The sequence below is a fragment of the Dendrobates tinctorius genome, unplaced genomic scaffold (assembly GCF_039654945.1).
Source record: "Dendrobates tinctorius isolate UK_male_01 unplaced genomic scaffold, ASM3965494v1 ptg000027l, whole genome shotgun sequence".
Classification (NCBI taxonomy): Eukaryota; Metazoa; Chordata; class Amphibia; order Anura; family Dendrobatidae; genus Dendrobates; species Dendrobates tinctorius.
Window position 1 is genome coordinate 2,218,140 of NW_027361695.1, and position 26,150 is coordinate 2,244,289.

A 26,150-nucleotide genomic window follows, 5' to 3' on the forward strand; every position below is an offset into this window, starting at 1 on the left:
CCAGTGTAGGAGATATAACAGCCCAGTGTAGGAGGTATAACAGCCCAGTGTAGGAGGTATAACAGCCCAGTGTAGGCGATATAACAGCCTAGTGTAAGAAATATAACAGCCCAGTGTAGGAGATATAACGGCCCAGTGTAGGAGATATAACGGCCCAGTGTAAGATATATAACGGCCCAGTGTAGGAGATATAACAGCCCAGTGTAGGAGGCATTATAGACCAAAGTAAGAGCTATAACAGTCCAGTGTAGGAGCTATACCAGTCCAGTGTAGGCGCTATAACAGCCCAGTGTAGGCGATATAACGGCCCAGTGAAAGAGATGTCACAGCCCAGTGTAGGAGGTATAATAGACCAGTGTAGGAGATATAACGGCCCAGTGTAAGACATATAACATCCCAGTGTAGGAGGTATAATAGACCAGTGTAGGAGGTACAGTATAACGGACCAGTGTAGGAGGTATAATAGATCAGTGTACAGTGTCGGACTGGGGTGCCAAGGGCCCACCAGTAAAAATGACTTTGGGGGCCCACTTTTCACCTGCATACAAATATTGCACTACCCTCGTTCACAAATTTACCTGTATCTCTATATAATAATAAATTGGGTAGTTTGGTTAGTCAATGATGAGATGCTGCTCTTTTCTGTACAGTAAATCATGAGAATTATGACAAGTACTTCCCATATAGTGGGGTTGGGGCCCATGTTTGCACAGGGGCCCACCGGGGGATTCCCCTGTTCCCTTATGGGCCAGTCCGAGCCTGCCAGTGTAGGAGGTACAGTATAACGGACAAGTGTAGGAGGTATAAAAGCCCAGTGTAGGAGGTATAACGGCCCAGTGTAGGAAATATAATGGCCCAGTGTAAGAAATATAACGGCCCAGTGTAGGAGATATAACGGCCCAGTGTAGGAGATATAACGGCCCAGTGTAGGAGATATAACGGCCCAGTGTAGGAGATATAACGGCCCAGTGTAAGAGATATAACGGCCCAGTGTAGGAAATATAACGGCCCAGTGTAGGAGATATAACGGCCCAGTGTAGGAGATATAACGGCCCAGTGTAGGAGATATAACGGCCCAGTGTAGGAGATATAACGGCCCAGTGTAGGAGATATAACGGCCCAGTGTAGGAGATATAACGGCCCAGTGTAGGAGATATAACGGCCCAGTGTAGGAGATATAACGGCCCAGTGTAGGAAATATAACGGCCCAGTGTAGGAAATATAACGGCCCAGTGTAGGAGATATAACGGCCCAGTGTAGGAGATATAACGGCCCAGTGTAGGAGATATAACAGCCCAGTGTAGGAGATATAACGGCCCAGTGTAGGAGATATAACGGCCCAGTGTAGGAGATATAACGGCCCAGTGTAGGAGATATAACAGCCCAGTGTAGGAGATATAACGGCCCAGTGTAGGAGATATAACAGCCCAGTGTAGGAGATATAACGGCCCAGTGTAGGAGATATAACGGCCCAGTGTAAGAGATATAACGGCCCAGTGTAGGAAATATAACGGCCCAGTGTAGGAGATATAACGGCCCAGTGTAGGAGATATAACGGCCCAGTGTAGGAGATATAACAGCCCAGTGTAGGAAATATAACAGCCCAGTGTAGAAGATATAACGGCCCAGTGTAGGAGATATAACGGCCCAGTGTAGAAGATATAACGGCCCAGTGTAGGAGATATAACGGCCCAGTGTAGGAAATATAACAGCCCAGTGTAGGAGATATAACGGCCCACTGTAGGAGATATAACGGCCCAGTGTAGGAGATATAACGGCCCAGTGTAGGAAATATAACAGCCCAGTGTAGGAGATATAACGGCCGAGTGTAGGAGATATAACGGCCCAGTGTAAGAGATATAACGGCCCAGTGTAGGAAATATAACGGCCCAGTGTAGGAGATATAACAGCCCAGTGTAAGAAATATAACGGCCCAGTGTAGGAGATATAACGGCCCAGTGTAGGAAATATAACAGCCCAGTGTAGGAGATATAACGGCCCAGTGTAGGAGATATAACGGCCCAGTGTAAGAGATATAACAGCCCAGTGTAGGAAATATAACGGCCCAGTGTAGGAGATATAACAGCCCAGTGTAAGAAATATAACAGCCCAGTGTAGGAGATATAACGGCCCAGTGTAGGAGATATAACGGCCCAGTGTAAGAGATATAACGGCCCAGTGTAGGAAATATAGCAGCCCAGTGTAGGAGATATAACAGCCCAGTGTAAGAAATATAACGGCCCAGTGTAGGAGATATAACGGCCCAGTGTAGGAGATATAACGGCCCAGTGTAGGAGATATAACGGCCCAGTGTAAGAGATATAACGGCCCAGTATAGGAGATATAACAGCCCAGTGTAGGAGATATAACAGCCCAGTGTAGGAGATATAACAGCCCAGTGTAGGAGATATAACAGCCCAGTGTAGGAAATATAACAGCCCAGTGTAGGAGATATAACAACCCAGTGTAGGAGATATAACAGCCCAGTGTAGGAGATATAACAGCCAAGTGTAGGAGGTATAACAACCCAGTGTAGGAAATATAACAGCCCAGTGTAGGAGATATAACAACCCAGTGTAGGAGATATAACAGCCCAGTGTAGGAGATATAACAGCCCAGTGTAGGAGATATAACAACCCAGTGTAGGAAATATAACAACCCAGTGTAGGAGATATAACAGCCCAGTGTAGGAGGAATAACAGCCCAGTGTAGGAGATATAACAGCCCAGTGTAGGAGGTATAACAGCCCAGTGTAGGAGGAATAACAGCCCAGTGTAGGAGATATAACAGCCCAGTGTAGGAGGTATAACAGCCCAGTGTAGGAGGTATAACAGCCCAGTGTAGGCGATATAACAGCCTAGTGTAAGAAATATAACAGCCCAGTGTAGGAGATATAACGGCCCAGTGTAGGAGATATAACGGCCCAGTGTAAGATATATAACGGCCCAGTGTAGGAGATATAACAGCCCAGTGTAGGAGGCATTATAGACCAAAGTAAGAGCTATAACAGTCCAGTGTAGGAGCTATACCAGTCCAGTGTAGGCGCTATAACAGCCCAGTGTAGGCGATATAACGGCCCAGTGAAAGAGATGTCACAGCCCAGTGTAGGAGGTATAATAGACCAGTGTAGGAGATATAACGGCCCAGTGTAAGACATATAACATCCCAGTGTAGGAGGTATAATAGACCAGTGTAGGAGGTACAGTATAACGGACCAGTGTAGGAGGTATAATAGATCAGTGTACAGTGTCGGACTGGGGTGCCAAGGGCCCACCAGTAAAAATGACTTTGGGGGCCCACTTTTCACCTGCATACAAATATTGCACTACCCTCGTTCACAAATTTACCTGTATCTCTATATAATAATAAATTGGGTAGTTTGGTTAGTCAATGATGAGATGCTGCTCTTTTCTGTACAGTAAATCATGAGAATTATGACAAGTACTTCCCATATAGTGGGGTTGGGGCCCATGTTTGCACAGGGGCCCACCGGGGGATTCCCCTGTTCCCTTATGGGCCAGTCCGAGCCTGCCAGTGTAGGAGGTACAGTATAACGGACAAGTGTAGGAGGTATAAAAGCCCAGTGTAGGAGGTATAACGGCCCAGTGTAGGAAATATAATGGCCCAGTGTAAGAAATATAACGGCCCAGTGTAGGAGATATAACGGCCCAGTGTAGGAGATATAACGGCCCAGTGTAGGAGATATAACGGCCCAGTGTAGGAGATATAACGGCCCAGTGTAAGAGATATAACGGCCCAGTGTAGGAAATATAACGGCCCAGTGTAGGAGATATAACGGCCCAGTGTAGGAGATATAACGGCCCAGTGTAGGAGATATAACGGCCCAGTGTAGGAGATATAACGGCCCAGTGTAGGAGATATAACGGCCCAGTGTAGGAGATATAACGGCCCAGTGTAGGAGATATAACGGCCCAGTGTAGGAGATATAACGGCCCAGTGTAGGAAATATAACGGCCCAGTGTAGGAAATATAACGGCCCAGTGTAGGAGATATAACGGCCCAGTGTAGGAGATATAACGGCCCAGTGTAGGAGATATAACAGCCCAGTGTAGGAGATATAACGGCCCAGTGTAGGAGATATAACGGCCCAGTGTAGGAGATATAACGGCCCAGTGTAGGAGATATAACAGCCCAGTGTAGGAGATATAACGGCCCAGTGTAGGAGATATAACAGCCCAGTGTAGGAGATATAACGGCCCAGTGTAGGAGATATAACGGCCCAGTGTAAGAGATATAACGGCCCAGTGTAGGAAATATAACGGCCCAGTGTAGGAGATATAACGGCCCAGTGTAGGAGATATAACGGCCCAGTGTAGGAGATATAACAGCCCAGTGTAGGAAATATAACAGCCCAGTGTAGAAGATATAACGGCCCAGTGTAGGAGATATAACGGCCCAGTGTAGAAGATATAACGGCCCAGTGTAGGAGATATAACGGCCCAGTGTAGGAGATATAACGGCCCAGTGTAGGAAATATAACAGCCCAGTGTAGGAGATATAACGGCCCACTGTAGGAGATATAACGGCCCAGTGTAGGAGATATAACGGCCCAGTGTAGGAGATATAACGGCCCAGTGTAGGAGATATAACGGCCCAGTGTAGGAAATATAACAGCCCAGTGTAGGAGATATAACGGCCGAGTGTAGGAGATATAACGGCCCAGTGTAAGAGATATAACGGCCCAGTGTAGGAAATATAACGGCCCAGTGTAGGAGATATAACAGCCCAGTGTAAGAAATATAACGGCCCAGTGTAGGAGATATAACGGCCCAGTGTAGGAAATATAACAGCCCAGTGTAGGAGATATAACGGCCCAGTGTAGGAGATATAACGGCCCAGTGTAAGAGATATAACAGCCCAGTGTAGGAAATATAACGGCCCAGTGTAGGAGATATAACAGCCCAGTGTAAGAAATATAACAGCCCAGTGTAGGAGATATAACGGCCCAGTGTAGGAGATATAACGGCCCAGTGTAAGAGATATAACGGCCCAGTGTAGGAAATATAGCAGCCCAGTGTAGGAGATATAACAGCCCAGTGTAAGAAATATAACGGCCCAGTGTAGGAGATATAACGGCCCAGTGTAGGAGATATAACGGCCCAGTGTAGGAGATATAACGGCCCAGTGTAAGAGATATAACGGCCCAGTATAGGAGATATAACGGCCCAGTGTAGGAGATATAACAGCCCAGTGTAGGAAATATAACGGCCCAGTGTAGGAGATATAACGGCCCAGTGTAGGAGATATAACGGCCCAGTGTAAGAGATATAACGGCCCAGTGTAGGAGATATAACGGCCCAGTGTAGGAGATATAACGGCCCAGTGTAGGAGATATAACGGCCCAGTGTAAGAGATATAACGGCCCAGTATAGGAGATATAACGGCCCAGTGTAGGAGATATAACAGCCCAGTGTAGGAGATATAACGGCCCAGTGTAGGAGATATAACGGCCCAGTGTAGGAGATATAACGGCCCAGTGTAGGAAATATAACGGCCCAGTGTAGGAGATATAACGGCCCAGTGTAGGAGATATAACGGCCCAGTGTAAGAGATATAACGGCCCAGTATAGGAGATATAACGGCCCAGTGTAGGAGATATAACAGCCCAGTGTAGGAGATATAACAGCCCAGTGTAGGAGATATAACAGCCAAGTGTAGGAAATATAACAGCCCAGTGTATAACAGTCAAGTGTAGGAAATATAACAGCCCAGTGTTGGAGGTATAACAGCCCAGTGTAGGAGGTATAACAGCCCAGTGTAGGAGGTATAACAGCCCAGTGTAGGAGGTATAACAGCCCAGTGTAGGAGGTATATCAGCCCAGTGTAGGAGATATAACAGCCCAGTGTAGGAGGTATAACAGCCCAGTGTAGGAGGTACAACAGCCCAGTGTAGGAGGTATAACAGCCCAGTGTAGGAGGTATAACAGCCCAGTGTAGGAGGTATAACAGCCCAGTGTAGGAGATATAACAGCCCAGTGTATAACAGCCAAGTGTAGGAAATATAACAGCCCAGTGTAGGAGATATAACAGCCCAGTGTTGGAGGTATAACAGCCCAGTGTTGGAGGTATAACAGCCCAGTGTTGGAGGTATAACAGCCCAGTGTAGGAGGTATATCAGCCCAGTGTAGGAAATATAACAGCCCAGTGTTGGAGGTATAACAGCCCAGTGTTGGAGGTATAACAGCCCAGTGTAGGAGGTATAACAGCCCAGTGTTGGAGGTATATCAGCCCAGTGTAGGAGATATAACAGCCCAGTGTAGGAGGTATAACAGCCCAGTGTAGGAGGTATAACAGCCCAGTGTAGGAGGTATATCAGCCCAGTGTAGGAGATATAACAGCCCAGTGTAGGAGGTATAACAGCCCAGTGTAGGAGGTATAACAGCCCAGTGTAGGAGATACAGTATAACAGAATAATCAATGAGATTGCAGAATCAATACACACATGTACACAGAAAACGATAGGACATTTTTAATTTGGTTCCATTGCAAAGTTTTTGTTTTTTATGTTCGGTTATTTGGCATTTTTATGCTGCAATATAATCATTGAAACTGTGTAATATACTCACACGTCAAACCTCAGGTTCTGCTTCTCTTCAAAGAAATAATCCAGCACGAATTTACGGACAAAATCTGGATTCAGTGTGTTATCAATAACTTCTGTCCGTCCGAACTGTGAGAAATACAAAATATGTTGAGCTTAGTCCCATCGCAATAAGCAAGGAAACAATCATTAAAGGCAAAGGGCCATCTGTAACTATGTTTAAAGGGAACTGTATCTTAAAGTGGATCTCTGCGTAATCTTTAGCTCAAGCAATCTATGCTATTTAGGTTTTATCTTTGTCAGGACTCCATTTTCCTGATACAGAACTCAAGATCAACTGCACAGATGAAAAGTTAGATAGAATTCCGGCTGTCTGGAGCAACCACTAGGGGGAGCTGATGAGCGCTGGTGCATACAACATCTTGCCAAATGATAAAACAGTGTGCAGTGAGCTCCCTCTAGTGGTGGCTACAGGCAGTAAGAATTTTATTTAATTTTATGACTATACAGGGGAATTGGAGCTCAGTATAAGAAACCAATATTCTATTAAATGTATAGATTCATTAACCAAACAATGCATCTAAACACATTCCTTTATAATTCCTAGTGGAAAAGCACAAATAAACTGATAACTAGGAGTAAGGAGTCTTTTCATTGTATACGGTTTGCCCATAGTGTTCCTTTAATTCCGTTCAATACCGAAATCTATTTTTTTCTCCCTTGACACTTGTCAGCTGCAGGATGAACCTTGACGGGAAGCGTTATGTCAATATGGCAAATACTCCCATTTTTTAATTAGGAATGTTAGGGTTAGTGCAGTATCGACGCTGAGCGTCTTCAGGGGAGATAGATCATTAGCATCGACCATTATCTAATACATTGATTCCTAGCAATTGCCAGTCACTGAAAACAACAGCGAAGCCGCCAAGCAGCTGACCAATCAGGAGGCTTGGATTTTAATGAGATGGGGACTGCGGACGAACATTACGTTGAGTTTAATAACTTTAATTATATTTACAGTTTCTGTGGATTCTGCAGTCTATAAGGACGATGTCCCTCCGTAATCATTGTCATTAATGGAGTTAAAGGGCAGAGGCGCTGATAATGAGGAGAGGTAGCAACAGCTATTGCCGTGAATATTACCTTACTCCAATATATGCCAACGTTAAATGGGTTTGCATGTCTTATCCTTAGAATAGGTCATTAATATCAGATCGGAGGTGATACGATACTCAGGACCCCGACCAATCAGCTGGCTGCATGTTGGATGTAGCACAGCTCCGTACACTGTGCGGTGGCCATTCTCTGGTACTGCAGCTCCACTCTCTTTCACTTCAATGGTCACCAGGACCTGTTTAGCATTGACAAATCTGCCTTTTCTGCTTATACAATGAGAACTCCCATAAAAAAAAATCCTCCTGCTCACGATCAGCTTCTTTTACACATTGGCGTTCACATTATCTTCAGAGAACACTGAACCCACACTCCCAAGTACCCATAGCGGTGCCCCAAATTATTATTTTATTTTTATCCAGATGGTGAAATGAATGGTGATGCAGCTCGGAAATGAAAAATTTATTCCAAGTTTTTGCCTACAATCGTATCCAGTCAATTGCAAATACTCTGGACCCTTCTGTTTATTCCCCTTCTCTAACCCTTGCACAGGATGGCCTCAGGTGAAGTGATTTTACTACACGGGTGAAACGTTGTCCTGCATCGATTCCCTGAGGCTTCTCTAAACCTTTCCTGGAACAAAGATGAGTGTGTGAACATGTGGGGTTTTTTTTGCATTGACCACAGATTTGGTTTACACCCAGGGCCGGCCCGAGAGATTACGGCGCCCTAGGCGAAACTATTTTGTTGCGCCCCTACTATTCTTGGCAGTAGATGAAAACTTGGGATATAAATTTAGGAGCAAAATAAACCACAACAACAATGATTAATTAACTCTCTCCTAACTCTTTAATCTTCTGAAAAGTTGTATAGGACATATATATACAAAGTAATCAATAACACAAAACAAAAACGACCATCGGTAATTAAAATTTTTGTTTCCTTGCCTTTTTTTTTTAAGAGGATGACACTAAGTCACCGAGATTAATTTGTTTAGCAACTTCAGATTCTATTGAAATTGTTGCCAACCCAACCAACCTCTCTTGCGTCATATTTGCCCTTAAATATGTACACTTTTCTTTCCATCCCTAAAACTTTTTGCCTTTTGAAAAGATTTTTTATAATTTTTTCTATTTTTTCTCTGGCGCCCCCTTTGGGTCGGCGCCCTAGGCGGCCGCCTAGTTCGCCTATACGTTCGGGCCAGCCCTGTTTACACCAAACCATTAATCCTTTTTTGGTGGAATGGAAAGGTCCAATTATTGAGCTAAATAGACTGGTCGTGTTTCTGTGACTGATCTTGGGGGGGGTCTCCACTATCACTATATGCCAGGGGTGTGGATTCTTTTTTTTGCCAAGGGCCATTTGGATATTTATACCATCCTTCAGGGGCCATACAAACTCCGCCCGCAAAGTACATCCTGGCTCTGGCACTTGTTTCATGACTTAATCTTTCATTGCATTGTTCAGTAGTGAACACTGCGTGTGTCTGCTGAAAGAACAAGAAGAAATTAATGAGATTGTGGCAATCAAAATACAGCTCCCTGCCCAGGAATGCGGTCCCTGAGAATCTGCTCGGGGGCCTGATAAAGGTCATTGAGGGCCGTAAATGGCCCTGGGGCCTGAGGTTCCCCACCCCTGCTATATGCCATGTTGAACTCACATGCCATTACTGCCCTCCGTGTAGAGAAAGGAAGGAGATGACAGCCTTGGTCATTTCTGAAAGCTAAGAGTTCTGATGAATGCGACCTGATAAGTGTCATCTGGTCCAAACCGCACATGCAAAGCGGGGGGCTAGTTTGCATGACCCACCCTGTAGTTGGAGAGGTCTTAACTTTTTTGCATCCACTTTCCCCTGCAGCTGGTAGGGTCATAGGTTAGAGATGATCTACCGGTGACCTAGAAGCTGAAATCCAGTCCTGATCATGTCCATCTGACACAGATGCGCAGTTCGTCACAGTGTATCAGCAGGTCAATTAGAGTGCATCTTGGAAGGGGCTTGATGTGTGCCCACCATTAGGATCAGAATGGGTCTGTAACCTCTGGAAGAAAAAAAAATATCCATGTGCAACACATATGCCGCGAAGGTCCGAACAGAAGGGGTTCCAAGAAGTAGAGATGCTAATCCCCACCAATTGGGAGAATGGGATTTTTTTTTTTTTTTTGCATGGAAGGGAGAATTTTCTGGATCTTCCAGACACATCTGTGCATACAAATGAAGTCTCTACCATACGGATCCTTCCAAAATCCTAAAAATTAATTCTGTGTACAAAACACAAACAAGAATTTGATATTGCGGAGGGATGCTAATGAACGGCACATCATCTGACATTTGAAGTAAAGGTATCCGCTGATCACTTACGGTAATGAGTCATTTAAATGCAGAATGCGATGAGCCTTATTTTTGCAAAAGAAAAAAAGAAAAAAAAAAAGTTTTCATTAATTAAAAATACATCCAAACCTGCTTTGTAGTGCTGAAACGTATCCACTAAATAAAAAAAAAAAGTAACCGCAATCATACAAAGTACTGCATGGAAAATGGTAACGGGCATGTTCACACGTGAGGCTTTTAAAAGGGTTGTCCCAACTTATCCATAGGACAGATGTAAATTTGCTGAATGATGGGGGTCTGGTTAATTCCGAGATCTTTTCTCTGAAATGTCTTGTTTCTATGGAAAGATGGCTGTGCTGCTTGTCTACCTCTCCTCCATTCATGGTCTATTGGACAGAAATCTACTATCTCCGACAGTCCCATAGTTAATGAATGAAGTATAGGCGATCATTCGCTATGTCATTTCATTCTCAAGATAGAGCATAAAGTTATCCCCAATGCATAGGGTAGGTGATAACTTGCCTATTTGGGACATCCACTTTAAGTCTGGATATGCCAGTGGAAAATCCGCAGGGTGTTAGAAAAGCAGCATTGTGGATAAAGATTTTACCAGAACCTATCTGTATCATGCCAGTTTTTTTTTTTGTTTTTTTTTTTAACTTAATGCCTAAAAATCATTTTTTCAATTGGATTTCATTAAAAATGTTTCACCATTTGGCTTTTCCAGGCTTTGTTTCCCCGCATATTCAACTTTGATGTAGTCTGTGGTCATAAATGAGCTGAGAGGAGCTCAAAAAAAGACAAGGGCTCTCCCACTGGAACTTCAGAATGCGCTCACTGACCGATTCTCAGTTAACCCATTCTGCAGCCAGCAATAAACAGTGTCACAAATTGGCAATGGAAGGCAAACAATGCAATTTTTTTTAATAGAACCCAATTCCATAAATCATTTTAGCAAAAAATACATGCATTTAAGTTATATAAAAAAAGTGTTGATAAGGGTGAACCAATGTTATTTAGTCAGTCTGCATCCAGCACTAGGGGGCGCCTACTGCACATTGTTATAATGAAGCTCAGTGCATATGCATTGAGCTCCCCCTAGTGGCAGCTGCAAAAAGTCAAGATTTTGTGATTTAACTCTTTGCCAATGGGGGTGAGAAGGAAGTACTTCTGGTCAATCCTTATTATGAAAGGATCAGGGATTGCACAGCAGAAAATTCATAGTGATGGTTCAGGGAGACAATACCATGGAACGCACGCTCTCCGTGTTATGTTTAGTGCACTGGGCAATCTTCCAGCATTTCATGAAATCATTACTTCCCAGTAATGGGGAATTCCTCGGCCATCTGCATCCCATTCTGTGGCAGGATTGAGGTTAGCGTGCCTCCCTTGTATCTGTAATCCCGGCTGCGTTCTGCCGAATCCTCCCCCTGTCCGTCTGTGAATTTAGCAGGTCTCAGTCTTTCAGTTCTGCATTTATTCTGCTCTGTTTAACTGTATGACTAATTCAGAACATTACATGTATATATGCAATGAGCGCAACTTACCTGCCCTAGCCCATTAGAGGGGCCGGGAGCGAAATCGCACTTTGCGTATTATATGCCATACGTGCTGTAACCTGGCAACCTTGTCTTATGGATAGATGACACTTAACAAGGGTAGACGCTGCTAACACAATGTCATTTTATAGGGAGCTGGCCAGCAGGATCTACCCTGTAATGTCATTTTATAGGGAATCGGTCAGCAGGATCTACCCCCATAGTGTAATTTTATAGGAAGCTGGTCAGCAGGATCTACCCCCATAGTGTAATTTTATAGGGAGCTGGTCAACAAGATCTACCCCCATAGTGTAATTTTATAGGGAACCAGTCAGCAGAATATACCCCCCAGTTTAATTTTTATATGGAACTGGTCAGCAGGATCTACCCCACTGGTTATCAGCTCTACTACACAACAGCTAGTTTTTGTGCATCCGTCTGACTGCTGGGACCCCCATTTTCTCAAGAACAGGGCTCTTTGAAATAGCGCGTCAGAATGGAGCAGTGTCTGCGCATGCGTACCGCTGCTCCATTCACTTATTATTGGACAGTTGGAGATGGCCGGGCTCAGCTCTCAACTTCTTCAGGTAGTCTCATACAGAATGAGCAGTGTTCCATTTTGATGGTGCATTTCAGAGACCCTGTTCTCTGGGTCAGTGGGGGTCCCACTGTTTGACCTCCGCTCCTTTCACTGTCTATGGGACTGCCAGAAAAACCAAGCACCGTACTCAACTTTTACCAATAGTCCCAGTCGAGAATGCAAGTCTCCATTCCATTCAAGACCCCTGCAGAATCCCGTTTTCGATCTCACGGGGGCTCCTAGTGCTCAGACCCCAAGTGATCATTAAGATATAGCTTATTTTATGGATAGGGGATAACATTTGATTTTGTGAATAACACTTTAAAATAACTGGTTTAGGGACTTTTGGAGGGGGGTTTACTTTTACGTTATGATCTTCTTTTCTCGTGTGTTTGTGTAAAGAATTCATGCGACGACAAATCTAAAATTCTTAAATTTTTCAAAAAATTTTAAAAAATACAAATCCATGGTTGACTTTCATAGAGAAAAAACTGCAGAACTTTTGTGCAAGAGGGGTGCATAGCCCAAGGGGCATAAGGTGGGCATAGGAATCGTGTGAACTCTGGGGGTTGAGGTGGTCCCTGAGTATTGAGTGAAGGACCTACTAGAGATTTTGCAGCTCAAGTTACTTTCATAGTCTCTAAATTGCAAACTGGGCAATTACCAAGGAGCTGACGGAAAATGGAGCGTGAAGACTTTAACTGGAGAGGATTATCTCACTTCACTGCCCCAGACCACCAGGGATATTTTACTAACTTGTTCACTAATTCGTGATTGCCACTTTTATTAGGTTTTGGCACTATTATTATTATTTATTTATATAGCACAATTGATTCCATGGTGCTGCACATGAGAAGGGGTTACATATAAATTACAGATATCACTTACAGTAAACAAACTAACAATGACAGACTGATACAGAGGGGAGAGAGGACCCTGCCCTTTCGGGCTAAAGGCCCCTTCAAACATAGCGATCTCGCTAGCGAGATCGCTGCTGAGTCAGCTGTGCTGATCGCTGGTGAAGCTGTCTGTGTGACAGCTCACCAGCGATCACATAGCGACTCACCAGCGATCCTGACACGTTGTCGGGATCACTGATGAGTCGCTATGTGTGACTTAGGCTTTACATGCTACAGGATGGTGGGGAAAGAGACAGTAGGTTGGTGGGTTGAAGCAGTTCCGGTGTTAGAATCATAGAATCATAGAATCATAGAATCGTAGAGTTGGAAGGGACCTCCTGGGCCATCTGGTCCAACCCCCTGCTCAAAGCAGGATTCGCTAAATCATCCCAGTCAGATGTCTGTCCAGCCTCTGTTTGAAGACTTCCATTGAAGGAGAACTCACCACTTCTCGTGGCAGCCTGTTCCACTCATTGATCACTCTAACTGTCAAAAAGTTTTTTCTAATATCTAATCTGTGTCTCTTCCCATTCAGTTTCATCCCATTGCTTCTAGTCTTTCCTTGTGCAAATGAGAATAAAGTTGATCCTTCTACAATGTGACAGCCCTTTAGATATTTGTAGACAGCTATTAAGTCTCCTCTCAGTCTTCTCTTTTGCAAACTAAACATTCCCAAATCCTGCAACCTTTCCTCATAAGACAGGGTTTGCAGACCGGTCACCATTCTGGTCGCTCTTTTCTGAACTTGCTCCAGTTTGTTGATGTCTTTTTTAAAATGTGGTGCCCAAAACTGGACACAATATTCCAGATGAGGTCTGACCAAAGAGGAGTAGAGGGAAATAATGACTTCACGTGATCTAGACTGTATGCTTCTGTTAATACATCCTAGAATTGCATTTGCCTTTTTTGCTGCTGCATCACACTGTTGACTCATATTCAGTCTGTGATCTATTAGTATACCCAAGTCTTTTTCACATGTGCTGTCACTTAGCCCTATTCCTCCCATTCTATATATGCTTTTTCCATTTTTATTGCCCAGATGTAGTACTTTGCATTTCTCCCTTGGTTGAGGATACATATCTACAGTAGTGGTGAGGAGGCAGCGGGGATCATTGCAGGCTGTAGGCTTTCCTGAAGAGTTGTGTTTTCAGGTTCCGTCTGAAGGATCCGAATGTGGTTGATAGTCGGACTTGTTGGGACAAAGAATTCCAGAGGATAGGGGCTATTAGGGAGAAGTCTTGGAGGCGGTTGGGTGAGGAGCGAATAAGTGTGGAGGGAGGACAGAATTAGGTCTTGGGAGGACCGGAGATTACTTGAGGAAAGATATCGGGAGATTAGTTCAGAGATATATGGGGGAGACAGGTTACAGATGGCCTTGTAGGTCTGTATTAGTAATTTGAACTGGATACTCTGAGGGAATGGGAGCCAGTGAAGAGATTTGCAGAGGGGAGAAGCGGAGGAGTAGCGAGGAGAAAGATGAATTAGTTGGGCAGCAGAGTTAAGGATGGACTGGAGAGGTGCGAGGGTGTTAGCAGGGAGATCACAGAAAAGGATGTTGCAGTTGTCGAGGCGGGAGATGATGAGGGCATGCACAAGCATTTTAGTAGATTGAGGGTTGAAGAAAGGACGGATTCTGGAAATATGTTTGAGCTGGAGGCGACAGGAGGTAGAAAGAGCTTGGATGTGGCGTTTGAAGGACAGGGCAGAGTCAAAGGTTACTCCGAGGCAGCAGACTTCCGGTACTGGGGAAAGCGTGATGTCATTAATTGTGATAGGTCAGGTAAGGAAGATCTGTGAGATAGAGGAAAGATGATGAGTTCAGATTTGTCCACATTGAGTTTGAGGAAGCAAGAGGAGAACAAGGAGGAAATGGCTGATAGACACTCTGGGATTCTGGAAATCAGAGAGGTGATGTCTGGGCCAGAGAGGTAGATCTGAGTGTCATCAGCATAAAGGTGGTACTGGAATCCATGGGACTTTATGAGTTGCCCCAGACCAAGTGTATAGATTGAGAAGAGTAGAGGTCCTAAAACAGAACCTTGGGGGATTCCAACAGAGAGAGGGTGGGATGAGGAGGTAGTGTGGGAGTGAGAGACGCTGAACGTCCGGTTGGAAAGGTAGATTCAGGATAGGGCAAGGCCTTTGATGCCAAAGGAGGAGAGGATCTGAAGTAGGAGGCAGTGGTCAACTGTGTCGAATGCACAGGACAGGTCTAGAAGCAGGAGTATAGAGTATTGTCCGTTTGATTTGGCTGTAAGTAGGTCGTTAGTAATTTTGGTCAGGGCTGTCTCAGTGGAGTGATGGGGACGGAAACCAGATTGTAGATTGTCAAAGAGCAAGTTAGATGATAGGTGGGAGGAAAGTTCAGAGTGGACATGCTGCTCCAGGAGTTTAGAAGCAAATGGGAGCAGTGATATTGGGCGATAGCTGTACATAGCGGTTGGGTTGAGGGTTGGCTTTTTAAAGATAGGCGTGATTGTGGCATGTTTTAAAGCAGAAGGGAAGGTACCGGACGTTAGTGATAGGTTGAAGAGGTGGGTTAGGGATGGGATAAGTGTGGTGGTGAGGTTGGGGAGGAGCTGGGATGGGATGGGGGTCGAGTGCACAGGTTGTGAGGTGCGATTTGGAGAAGAGACGATTAAGCTCCCCTTCAGTGATGTTGGAGAGTGAGGTTATGGGGTTTGGGCATTGGTCTGGTATACAAAGGGGTTGTGGTGGTTGAATGATGAAGACTTGCCTTGTTTGGTCGATCTTATTTTTGAAGTGGGTGGCAAAGTCCTCGGCAGAGATGAGGGAGGTTGGAAGGGGCAGTGGTGGGCGGAGGAGGGAGTTAATAGTTTTGAATTACTGTTTTGGGTTGTAAGATAGGGAAGATACGAGGGTTGTGAAGTAGGCCTGTTTAGCAGAGGTGAGGGCAGATTTGAAAGCGAGTGTTGCCTGTTTGAGTGCAGTGAAGTCGTCTTGCAAATTTGTTTTCTTCCAGCGCCGCTCTGCAATCCTGCACACTTGCCGGAGCTTTTTAGTGGTGTTATTGTGCCAGGGTTGTCTGTTGATACGTCTCATCCTTCCATGAGCGAGAGGGGTGACCGTGTCAAGAGCTGATGCGAGAGTGGCATTGTGGAAAGCAGTTGCACTGTCTGTGTCTTGGAGTGAGGATATGGATGCCAGCGGTAGAATAGAGTCAGAGAGCGCGTGGGTGTCTAGGTGTGCAAGGTTTCTGCGGGGGTGCGCGTGTTGCTGGACATGGGTGCCAGGAAAGGAGGACAGGATGAGAAAGTGAGTAGATGGTGGTCAGATTAGGGGAACGGGGAGGTGGTGAAGTTAGAAAGAGAGCAGAGGCGGGTGAAAACTAGGTCTAATGTGTGTCCGTCTCTGTGGGTGGCTGTGGAGGACCACTGAGTAAGTCCAAAGGATGAAGTAAGGTACAGGAGTTTGGAGGTTGCTGACTAAAGGGTATCAGTGGGGATGTTGAAGTCACCCATGATGATAGTGGGGATGTCAGTGGAAAGAAAGTGAAGAAGGTAGGTAGAGAATTGGTCAAAGAAGGCAGTGGTCGGGCCTGGAGGTCAGTATATGACGGCGATTTGGAGGTTGGAGGGAGAGTAGATGCGGACAGAGTGGACTTCAAATGAGGGGAGGATTAGGGAGGGAAGAGGTGGGACTGGGTTAAAGGTGCAGTTGGAAGAAAGGAGAAGACCCACTCCTCCACCGTGTCTATTGCCAGGGTGAGGAGTGTGGGTGAAGTGAAGGCCGCCGTAACACTGCGCAGCAGGGGAGGCGGTGTCAGAGGGTGTCAGCCATGTTTCTGTGAGGCCGAGAAAGGCAAGATTGCGAGAGAGAAAGAGGTCATGAATCACATGAAGCTTATTGCAGAGGCGGGCAATATTCAGTTGTGGCCAAATGTATTGACACCCCTGCAATTCTGTCAGATAATATTCAGTTTCTTCCTGAAATGGGCCAGACAAAAGTATTGGCACCCTCAGCCTAATACTTGGTTGCACAACCTTTAGCCAAAATAACTGCGACCAACTGCTTCCGGTAACCATCAATGAGTTTCTTACAATGCTCTGCTGGAATTTTAGACCATTCTTCTTTGGCAAACTGCTCCAGTTCCCTGATATTTGAAGGGTGCCTTCTCCAAACTGCCATTTTTAGATCTCTCCACAGGTATTCTATGGGATTCAGGTCTGGACTCATTGCTGGCCATCTTAGAAGTCTCCAGTGCTCCAGTGCTTTCTCTCAAACCATTTTCTAGTGCTTTTTGAAGTGTGTTTTCGGTCATTGTCCTGCTGGAAGACCCATGACCTCTGAGGGAGACCCATCTTTCTCACACTGGGCCCTACATTATGCTGCAAAATTTGTTGGTAGTCTTCAGACTTCATAATGCCATGCACATGGTCAAGCAGTCCAGTGCCAGAGGCAGCAAAGCAACCCCAAAACATCAGGAACCTCCGCCATGTTTGACTGTAGGGACCGTGTTCTTTTCTTTGAATGTGTCTTTTTTTCTCCTGTAAACTCTATGTTGATGCCTTTGCCCAAAAAGCTCTACTTTTGTCTCATCTGACCAGAGAACATTTTTCCAAAACGTTTTAGGCTTTTTCAGGTAAGTTTTGGCAAACTCCAGCCTGGCTTTTTTATGTCTCGGGGTAAGAAGTGGGGTCTTCCAGGGTCTCCAACCATACAGTCCCTTTTCATTCAGATGCTGACGGATAGTACGGGTTGACACTGTTGTACTCTCGGACTGCAGGGCAGCTTGAACTTGTTTGGATGTTAGTCGAGGTTCTTTATCCAACATCCGCACAATCTTGCGTTGAAATCTCTTGTCAATTTTTCTTTTACGTCCACATCTAGGGAGGTTAGCCACAGTGCCATGGGCTTTAAACTTCTTGATGACACTGCGCACGGTAGACACAGGAACATTCTGGTCTTTGGAGATGGACTTGTAGCCTTGAGATTGCTCATGCTTCCTCACAATTTGGTTTCTCAAGTCCTCAGACAGTTCTTTGGTCTTCTTTCTTTTCTCCATGCTCAATGTGGTACACACAAGGACACAGGACAGAGGTTGAGTCAACTTTAATCCATGTCAACTGGCTGCAAGTGTGATTTAGTTATTGCCAACACCTGTTAGGTGCCACAGGTAAGTTACAGGTGCTGTTAATTACACAAATTAGAGAAGCATCACATGATTTTTCGAACAGTGCCAATACTTTTGTCCACCCTCTTTTTTATGTTTGATGTGGAATTATATCCAATTTGGCTTTAGGACAATTTTTTTTGTGTTTTTTTCATTTAAGACAAATTAAATGAAGATAATAATAACAAAGAATTTGTGTTTGCAATCATTTTCAGGAAGAAACTGAGTATTATCTGACAGAATTGCAGGGGTGTCAATACTTTTGGCCACTACTGTACAGTAGTATTATTGGACACTGTTTGGAGGTATTATTTTCAAGTGGCAGAGGTCCATGCATATTAGCCAAGTGAACACACCTTTTAATAAAGGTCCAGGAGTTCCCTTTATTGGTTTGGAGATTGCCAGCTGGTAGAAGTGTGGGGAATCTGTCCATAAAAGCAACACTCCTAAGCTGTCTATATGGACATGTAGGTCATAAGAAGCTGAATAAAATGGTACCTATATATATATATCTACAATCCGATGTCTTATTCCAGAGAAATCAAAGTTTTTCTTAATATGTGTCAGTGGAGTTTTAGTCTTCCAATTAGAAATCGTCCAGACCTGAATAAGTAAGATCTTTCTTTATTTGGTCATGCCGGGCATGGAGAGAGAATGACGGCCACACCAGGTGTGAGCCGTCCTCTGTCTGCCTCAATACATATTCTTAGAGTTTAAATAATAAAAGAGGAGGGTGTTGAAACATACTTCGTTTGCAAAATAGTTCATACATTAAGCTTAGGTGTTAGCAATCCTTATCTACGTTACCAGAGAAGTAAAGGTATGACTTTTATTTTGTACGTTAGATAAGGTTTGCAACCCAAGCATTACACCCATGTATTACATCAGCTGAAAAGAGTTTCAGTCTAAGCATAATAATGGCATATATGCAATCATGTGTGTGTATATATATATATATATATATATATATATATATATATGTGTATGTATACATACACTCACTGGCCACTTTATTAGGTACACCTGTCCAACTGTGTGTTAAGACTTAATTTCTAATCAGCCAATCACATGGCGGCAACTCAGTGCATTTAGGCATGTAGACATGGTCAAGACAATCTCCTGCAGTTCAAACCGAGCATCAGTATGGGGAAGAAAGGTGATTTGAGTGCCTTTGAACGTGGCATGATTGTTGGTGCCAGAAGGGCTGGTCTGAGAATTTCAGAAACTGCTGATCTACTGGGATTTTCACGCACAACCATCTCTAGGGTTTACAGAGAATGGTCCGAAAAAGAAAAAAAATCCAGTGAGCGGCAGTTCTGTGGCCGGAAATGCCTTGTTGATGCCAGAGGTCAGAGGAGAATGGGCAGACTGGTTCGAGCTGATAGAAAGGCAACAGTGACTCAAATTGCCACCCGTTACAACCAAGGTAGGCAGAAGAGCATCTCTGAACGCACAGTGCGTCGAACTTTGAGGCAGATGGGCTACAGCAGCAGAAGACCACACTGGGTACCACTCCTCTCAGCTAAGAACAGGAAACTGAGGCTACAATTTGCACAAGCTCATCGAAATTGGACAGTAGAAGATTGGAAAAACGTTGCCTGGTCTGATGAGTCTCGATTTCTGCTGCGACATTCGGATGGTTGGGTCAGAATTTGGCGTAAACAACATGAAAGCATGGATCCATCCTGCCTTGTATCAACGGTTCAGGCTGGTGGTGGTGGTGTCATGGTGTGGGGAATTTTTTCTGGGCACTCTTTGGGCCCCTTGGTACCAATTGAGCATCGTTGCAACGCCACAGCCTACCTGAGTATTGTTGCTGACCATGTCCATCCCTTTATGACCACAATGTACCCAACATCTGATGGCTACTTTCAGCAGGATAATGCGCCATGTCATAAAGCTCGAATCATCTCAGATTGGTTTCTTGAACATGACAATGAGTTTACTGTACTCAAATGGCCTCCTCAGTCACCAGATCTCAATCCAATAGAGCATCTTTGGGATGTGGTGGAACGGGAGATTCGCATCAGGGATGTGCAGCCGACAAATCTGCGCCAACTGTGTGATGCCATCATGTCAATATGGTCCAAAATCTCTGAGGAATGCTTCCAGCACCTTGTTGAATCTCTGCCACGAAGAATTGAGGCAGTTCTGAAGGCAAAAGGGGGTCCAACCCCTTACTAGCATGGTGTACCTAATAAAGTGGCCAGTGAGTGTACATATACTCACACACACACACACGTATGTATATATATGTATATATATATATATATATACACGCACATAAAAGAAAGAACTTTATTACAATTGTTATAACAATATGTAAATGAGCTGTTAAGATCTATGGGTCGGCCTCCAGAGCATTTTGTAAATGAAAGGGAAAGTTACCAGTGTGAGACATGTAGATCTCAAGGGCAGACTGTCAGTCATTACATGTCTCACACTGGCAACACCTCCTTTTATTTAAAATTAGCTCTAGAGGCAAATTCTCAGGGAGATCTATGTCCAGCCCATAGATCTTAACAACTCATTTACATATTAAGAAAAATGTGAAATACTTTGGAATAAAATATCAGATCACAGATATCAAGGTGTCATTTTATTTAATTTTCGATGACCTGTGTGCCCATATAGACAGTTTAGGAGGGTTGATCCTAGATCCAAAAGCACGATTCCCTTTAGGGTGTGTGCACACGCTGCAGATTCTGCTGCGGATCTGCAGCAGATTTGGTCCTCTGGATCCACAGCAGTTTTTGCTGCAGTGTACAGTACCATTAAAAGCAATGTAAAATGAAAACCAAAGTGCCCACGGTGTGGAATTTTCAGCGCGGATTTGCTGCGGTTTTAAATCCGCAGCATGTTACTGCTTTGTGCGGAATCCGCAGCGGTTTGGCACCTGCTCCATGACAGGTGTCAAACTGCAGGGGAATACCGCAGGCTAATCCGCAGAAAATCCGCAGATAAACCACAGGTCTTTTGACCTGCGGATTCAGACAAATCCGCGCTGAAAATTCCGCAGCAGAATCCACAACGTGTGCGCACACCCTTAAAGTATGGGGCATTTACTTTTATTGTAGTCACCTCCAATAGGTGGCACTAGAGTCAACTTTCTTTGTACTGGAGGAGAGCAAATTTGCATAGCTTTTTCCCAAGGAGAACTGCCTGGGCAACAGGTCTCTATAGATTAGATTTGCAACCTTGACGTTGGTGAGGCAGCTTGGTATACATTTTTTTGCAAAAAGACGTATCGACTAAATACCCTGTGTTTATTCTCCAGCACTTGCTGATCACTGCCATATTTTTGGCTGCAGAGAATTTTTGCAAATCTGTTATTCTGTGTTCTCTTGTATCTTAGGTCTCTATAGATCTAGACTTATAGCAGCTGAAAAAACTGGATTCAATTGACATAAACATCTCACAGATTTCAGTCCCCAGTGATGAAGTATAGCTTTATTTCCTGTAGAACTGCATACAGAGCCTTATCTATGTGTATACTGTACTGTGTAGTGTTACTATCCAGCTATCATTAAATCCCCCTCTAATGATGACATGACTCTGCACATCTTGTCTCAGTCTATACAGCAAAGCTGACAAGTAAGCAGCTCTAGTGGCCACAGTGAGAACAGCAATATTTTCTAACGATCCACTCTTTTTTAAGTTATTAAACTTCACATCCTTTTGCTGACTAAGTATCATTTCATTACAGCCGTGCACTCGTGGATGTTTATATATTGAATTTCAACCCTTACGGTATATTTTATACATGTATTTAAACAGCAAGGGCAGGAGGGGCTGGGGGGCTAATTAATCAAATCAGGCCAGACAGAAATGAGAAGGATGAAATGCATCAATTAGGTTTTCTGGCGGCCGTGACCAAGACGAGATTTCCCAGTAGATGCTGATCTCATTTAGTTTTCTTTTGGTTTGTAGGTCTCCAGCTCAAGTTCATTAGCAGATATTATCTGCTGGGGTATTCTGTTCCTACAATGCTACATGAGGCTGCACCAAGGTGGCCGACCAGATGTGATCACTAAACAGCAGGGAGATGTCAGTCACCCTTGCCACTAAGGTCTGGCAGTGGCCCACACTCCCCCGGGCCATCAAGACGTTACTGCCGACAATAATTCAACCATAAGGTCCTATAGCAAAATATGGAATCACAGTCCTCTCCGCAAGAACCGCGGTACATTGATGATAGCTATTATGGTCCCCATTAGTTGAGAATGGCCAGTGGGGTTTGGGAAGCCGGTGATTATCTGGGTAAACATGCTTTATATCTGTCAAGCCAAGGGTCGGGTAGACTGGGTGCCTATTATGCCACCCATTGATCCACACACACTTGGAGTTACCCCAGTTTCACCCTGTCCTTCATATTTCTTCTTGCATCTCCTTCATCTCTCAGACTCTCAGGACTATGGATTTTGCTTTTTACTTTCTTCCCACTTCACTTTCATTTTCCGGTAAACAAACGGGAAGAGTATCCAGTTGCATCAGCAGCAACTTTCGAGAGTATCCTTGCCTTTTTCCTAAGCCATACTCTTCCATGCTCAATCCCTGCCTCTCCTCACACTGTATCACATCTTCCAGAATGAAGAGGCCATCTAAAATAGTGACCTTCCAGGAGGTTTCAGGCAGGTTTGGAGAGACCCGGGCAATTTTCGGACTCTTCTGGGAGTCTAGGAGGTCTCTTTTATTCCAGGAACCTCCTAGCCTGGACGTTCCATCAGAGTTGGCGAGTATGACATTCCAATCCATCATGATGAATTCCATCCTTTTTCTTGGGTCCCATAGCAGCTCTTATGTTCTCTACTCTATGAGCATCAATATATCAGAGCGAACAGTTGATACTTCCACAAATTTAGGAATTTCTGATTCTTCAGTGTTAAATATCCTCAAAAAATGTCAAAAAAATATGCACACAAAAATCGCAAGAAAAGATAAATTATAAGACTATTCCAAAAAGAGAAAGAGCCATTGACTGTTTCCTGAGAAAGAATTTCTGCTAATCTGGCACTGTGGGGCATCATACTTTGTGTGTGTGAGGGGTGGATTGTAGGAGAATCATACTGTGTGGGGAGACTGTAGGGGCATAATAATGTGCATGTGGGGATACGATGGGGACTCCATGGTGAGGCAGGGAGACTGTGGGTGCATCATGCTGTGTGGAGGACATTGCAGGGGAACCATATTGTGTGGGGAGACTGTGGGGGCATAATAAAGTGCATGTGGGGATACTATAGGGACTCAGTGGTGAGGCAGGTAGATTGTGGGGGCATCATGCTGTGTGGAGGACATTGCAGGGGAACCATGTTGTGTGGGGAGACTGTGGGGGCATAATAATGTATAAGTGGGGATACTATGGGGACTCCATGGTGAGACAGGGAGACTGTGGAGGCACCATGCTGTGTGGAGGATATTCCAGGGGAACCATACAGTGTGGGGAGACTGTGGGGGTATAATAATGAGCATGTGGGGATACTATGGGGACTCCACGGTGAGGCAGGGAGACTGTGGAGGCATCATGCTGTGTGGAGGACATTGCAGGGGAACCATATTGTGTGGGGATACTGTGGGGGCATAATAATGTATAAGTGGGGATACTATGGGGACTCCATGGTGAGACAGGGAGACTGTGGAGGCACCATGCTGTGTGGAGGACATTGCAGGGGAACCATGTTGTGTGGGGAGACTATGGGGGCATAATAATGTATAAGTGGGGATACTATGGGGACTCCATGGTGAGACAGGGAGACTGTGGAGGCATCATGCTGTGTGGAGGACATTGCAGGGGAACCATGTTGTGTGGGGAGACTATGGGGGCATAATAATGTATAAGTGGGGATACTATGGGGACTCCATGGTGAGACAGGGAGACTGTGGAGGCACTATGCTGTGTGGAGGACATTCCAGGGGAATCATACAGTGTGGGGTGGTTTTGGGGACATCATACTCTGTTAGGAGGCTGCGGGGGAATAATTATTTGTATGTGGGGGAGACTATGGGGACTTCATGCTGAGGAAGTAAGACCGTGGAGGCATAATACTGTTCGGTGTTACTGTAGGGGTATAATAATATGGGTGGACTGTATGGGCATGATAATATGTGAGGGACCATTGGGGGCATTACAATGTGTAGGGACACTGTGTGGACATGGGTTCATCATACGATGTGGGGGCACCATTGTGTGTGGATGCACTGTGGAGGCATTAAACTGTGTGGCGGGGACAGTATTGTGTGGATATCATACTGCAGGGGACACTCTGGGGACGGCATACTGTGTTGAAGGGCATCACTGTGTGGGTAGGACACTGGGTCATCATAATGTGCAGGGGTCACATTGGGGGCAACTTTGTGTGTGGATTAATATGAGGGCAACATATTGTAAGGGGGGACACTGGGACCATCATAACATGTGTGAGAGCATCATTGAGTGAGAGGGCACAGTGGGGGTGATTTGGTGGGCATCAACGTAGGTGGGGGGCATCTTTGGGGAGTCATACTGTGTTTCTAATTGTTCAGACTCAGCGGAAAGGTGTATAATGAATAAATGGAAGTAAATAGTGAAGTACAATGCAATCAGATGAAAATATCATTTAGAATTATAAAGTTAGGCAGCGTAGACGGAAACACAAACGCTCGATAATATTACTCTCTGATCCTTACAGCTTATAATACAGGTAATGTGATATTTCTACTTCCTTCAGGGAAATAAAAAAGGAATTTACTGGGGTAATTCATAGCGATCGTGCTAATGCACCAGATAGAGGCACATGTAGAACTGGGCAATACCTGATAATAATATCACAAGCTCAGAGATGTTACGTCTCTTCTTCCGAAGCCCTTGAGCCGCCCGCGATGCAAACTCTGCAGCATGGCCCCCGCGTACCATGTGCCATGTTTAATACTAGTATCTTATTTTTTGGCAGAGGGGATAGTTACACCCGAGTGCCCAAGGGCAAAGAATGTATTTATTATTTTCCTAGAACATTCAATTATAGTTTGAATCAGAGAATCAGAGCCGAATCTGTGTCTGAGAAAACCAGAAAGGATTTAGTTTTGAGAAATCCAGTGTAATACTCCCGCCCTAGTTTCCTTCTGCAAACACTGACTCCGCGCACAACCCAGCACTACACATCAAGGAGAAAAGCTCATCTGATCTCTGCAAAATTAATGGATACAGAAGTGTTCACCTGATAAATACAGGAACACATTTTTTGTGCTTTTTGTTTCTTGGGAGCAGGGAGAACTATCCAACAAGTTGCAATCCCGCTTTAGAACCATGAACAAGAGGACTTGCAAAAAGAAAATAAATATATAGTAATTCTAATATTGCACATTGCAGCAGTATTGTAGTAGTTATATTCTTGTACATAAGGGGCAGTATTATAGTAGTTATATTCTTATACATAGGGGCAGTATTATAGTAGTTATATTCTTGTACATAGGAGCAGTATTATAGTAGTTATATTCCTGTACATAGGGGGCAGTATTATAGTAGTTATATTCTTGTACATAAGGGGCAGTATTATAGTAGTTATATTCTTATACATAGGGGCAGTATTATAGTAGTTATATTCTTGTACATAGGAGCAGTATTATAGTAGTTATATTCTTGTACATAGGAGCAGTATTATAGTAGTTATATTCTTGTACATAGGGGCAGTATTATAGTAGTTATATTCTTGTACATAGGGGCAGTATTATAGTAGTTATATTCTTGTACATAGGGGCAGTATTATAGTAGTTATATTCTTGTACATAGGGGCAGTATTATAGTAGTTATATTCCTGTACATAGGGGCAGTATTATAGTAGTTATATTCTTGTACATAGGGGCAGTATTATAGTAGTTATATTCCTGTACATAGGGGACAGTATTATAGTAGTTATATTCTTGTACATAAGGGGCAGTATTATAGTAGTTATATTCTTATACATAGGGGCAGTATTATAGTAGTTATATTCTTGTACATAGGAGCAGTATTATAGTAGTTAT

At 44.3% G+C, this 26,150-nt stretch overlaps 1 protein-coding gene across 1 annotated transcript in view; it reads right to left on the reverse strand.

Moving 5' to 3' along the window:
- CPNE9 (copine family member 9) overlaps window positions 1–26,150 on the reverse strand; it is a 296,707-nt gene that overhangs the window by 202,346 nt on the left and 68,211 nt on the right. Inside the window, exon 5 of the mRNA XM_073569670.1 lies at window positions 6,588–6,691. Within this exon, the coding sequence (XP_073425771.1) occupies window positions 6,588–6,691 (104 nt within the window). The remainder of the gene's footprint in view (window positions 1–6,587; window positions 6,692–26,150) is intronic.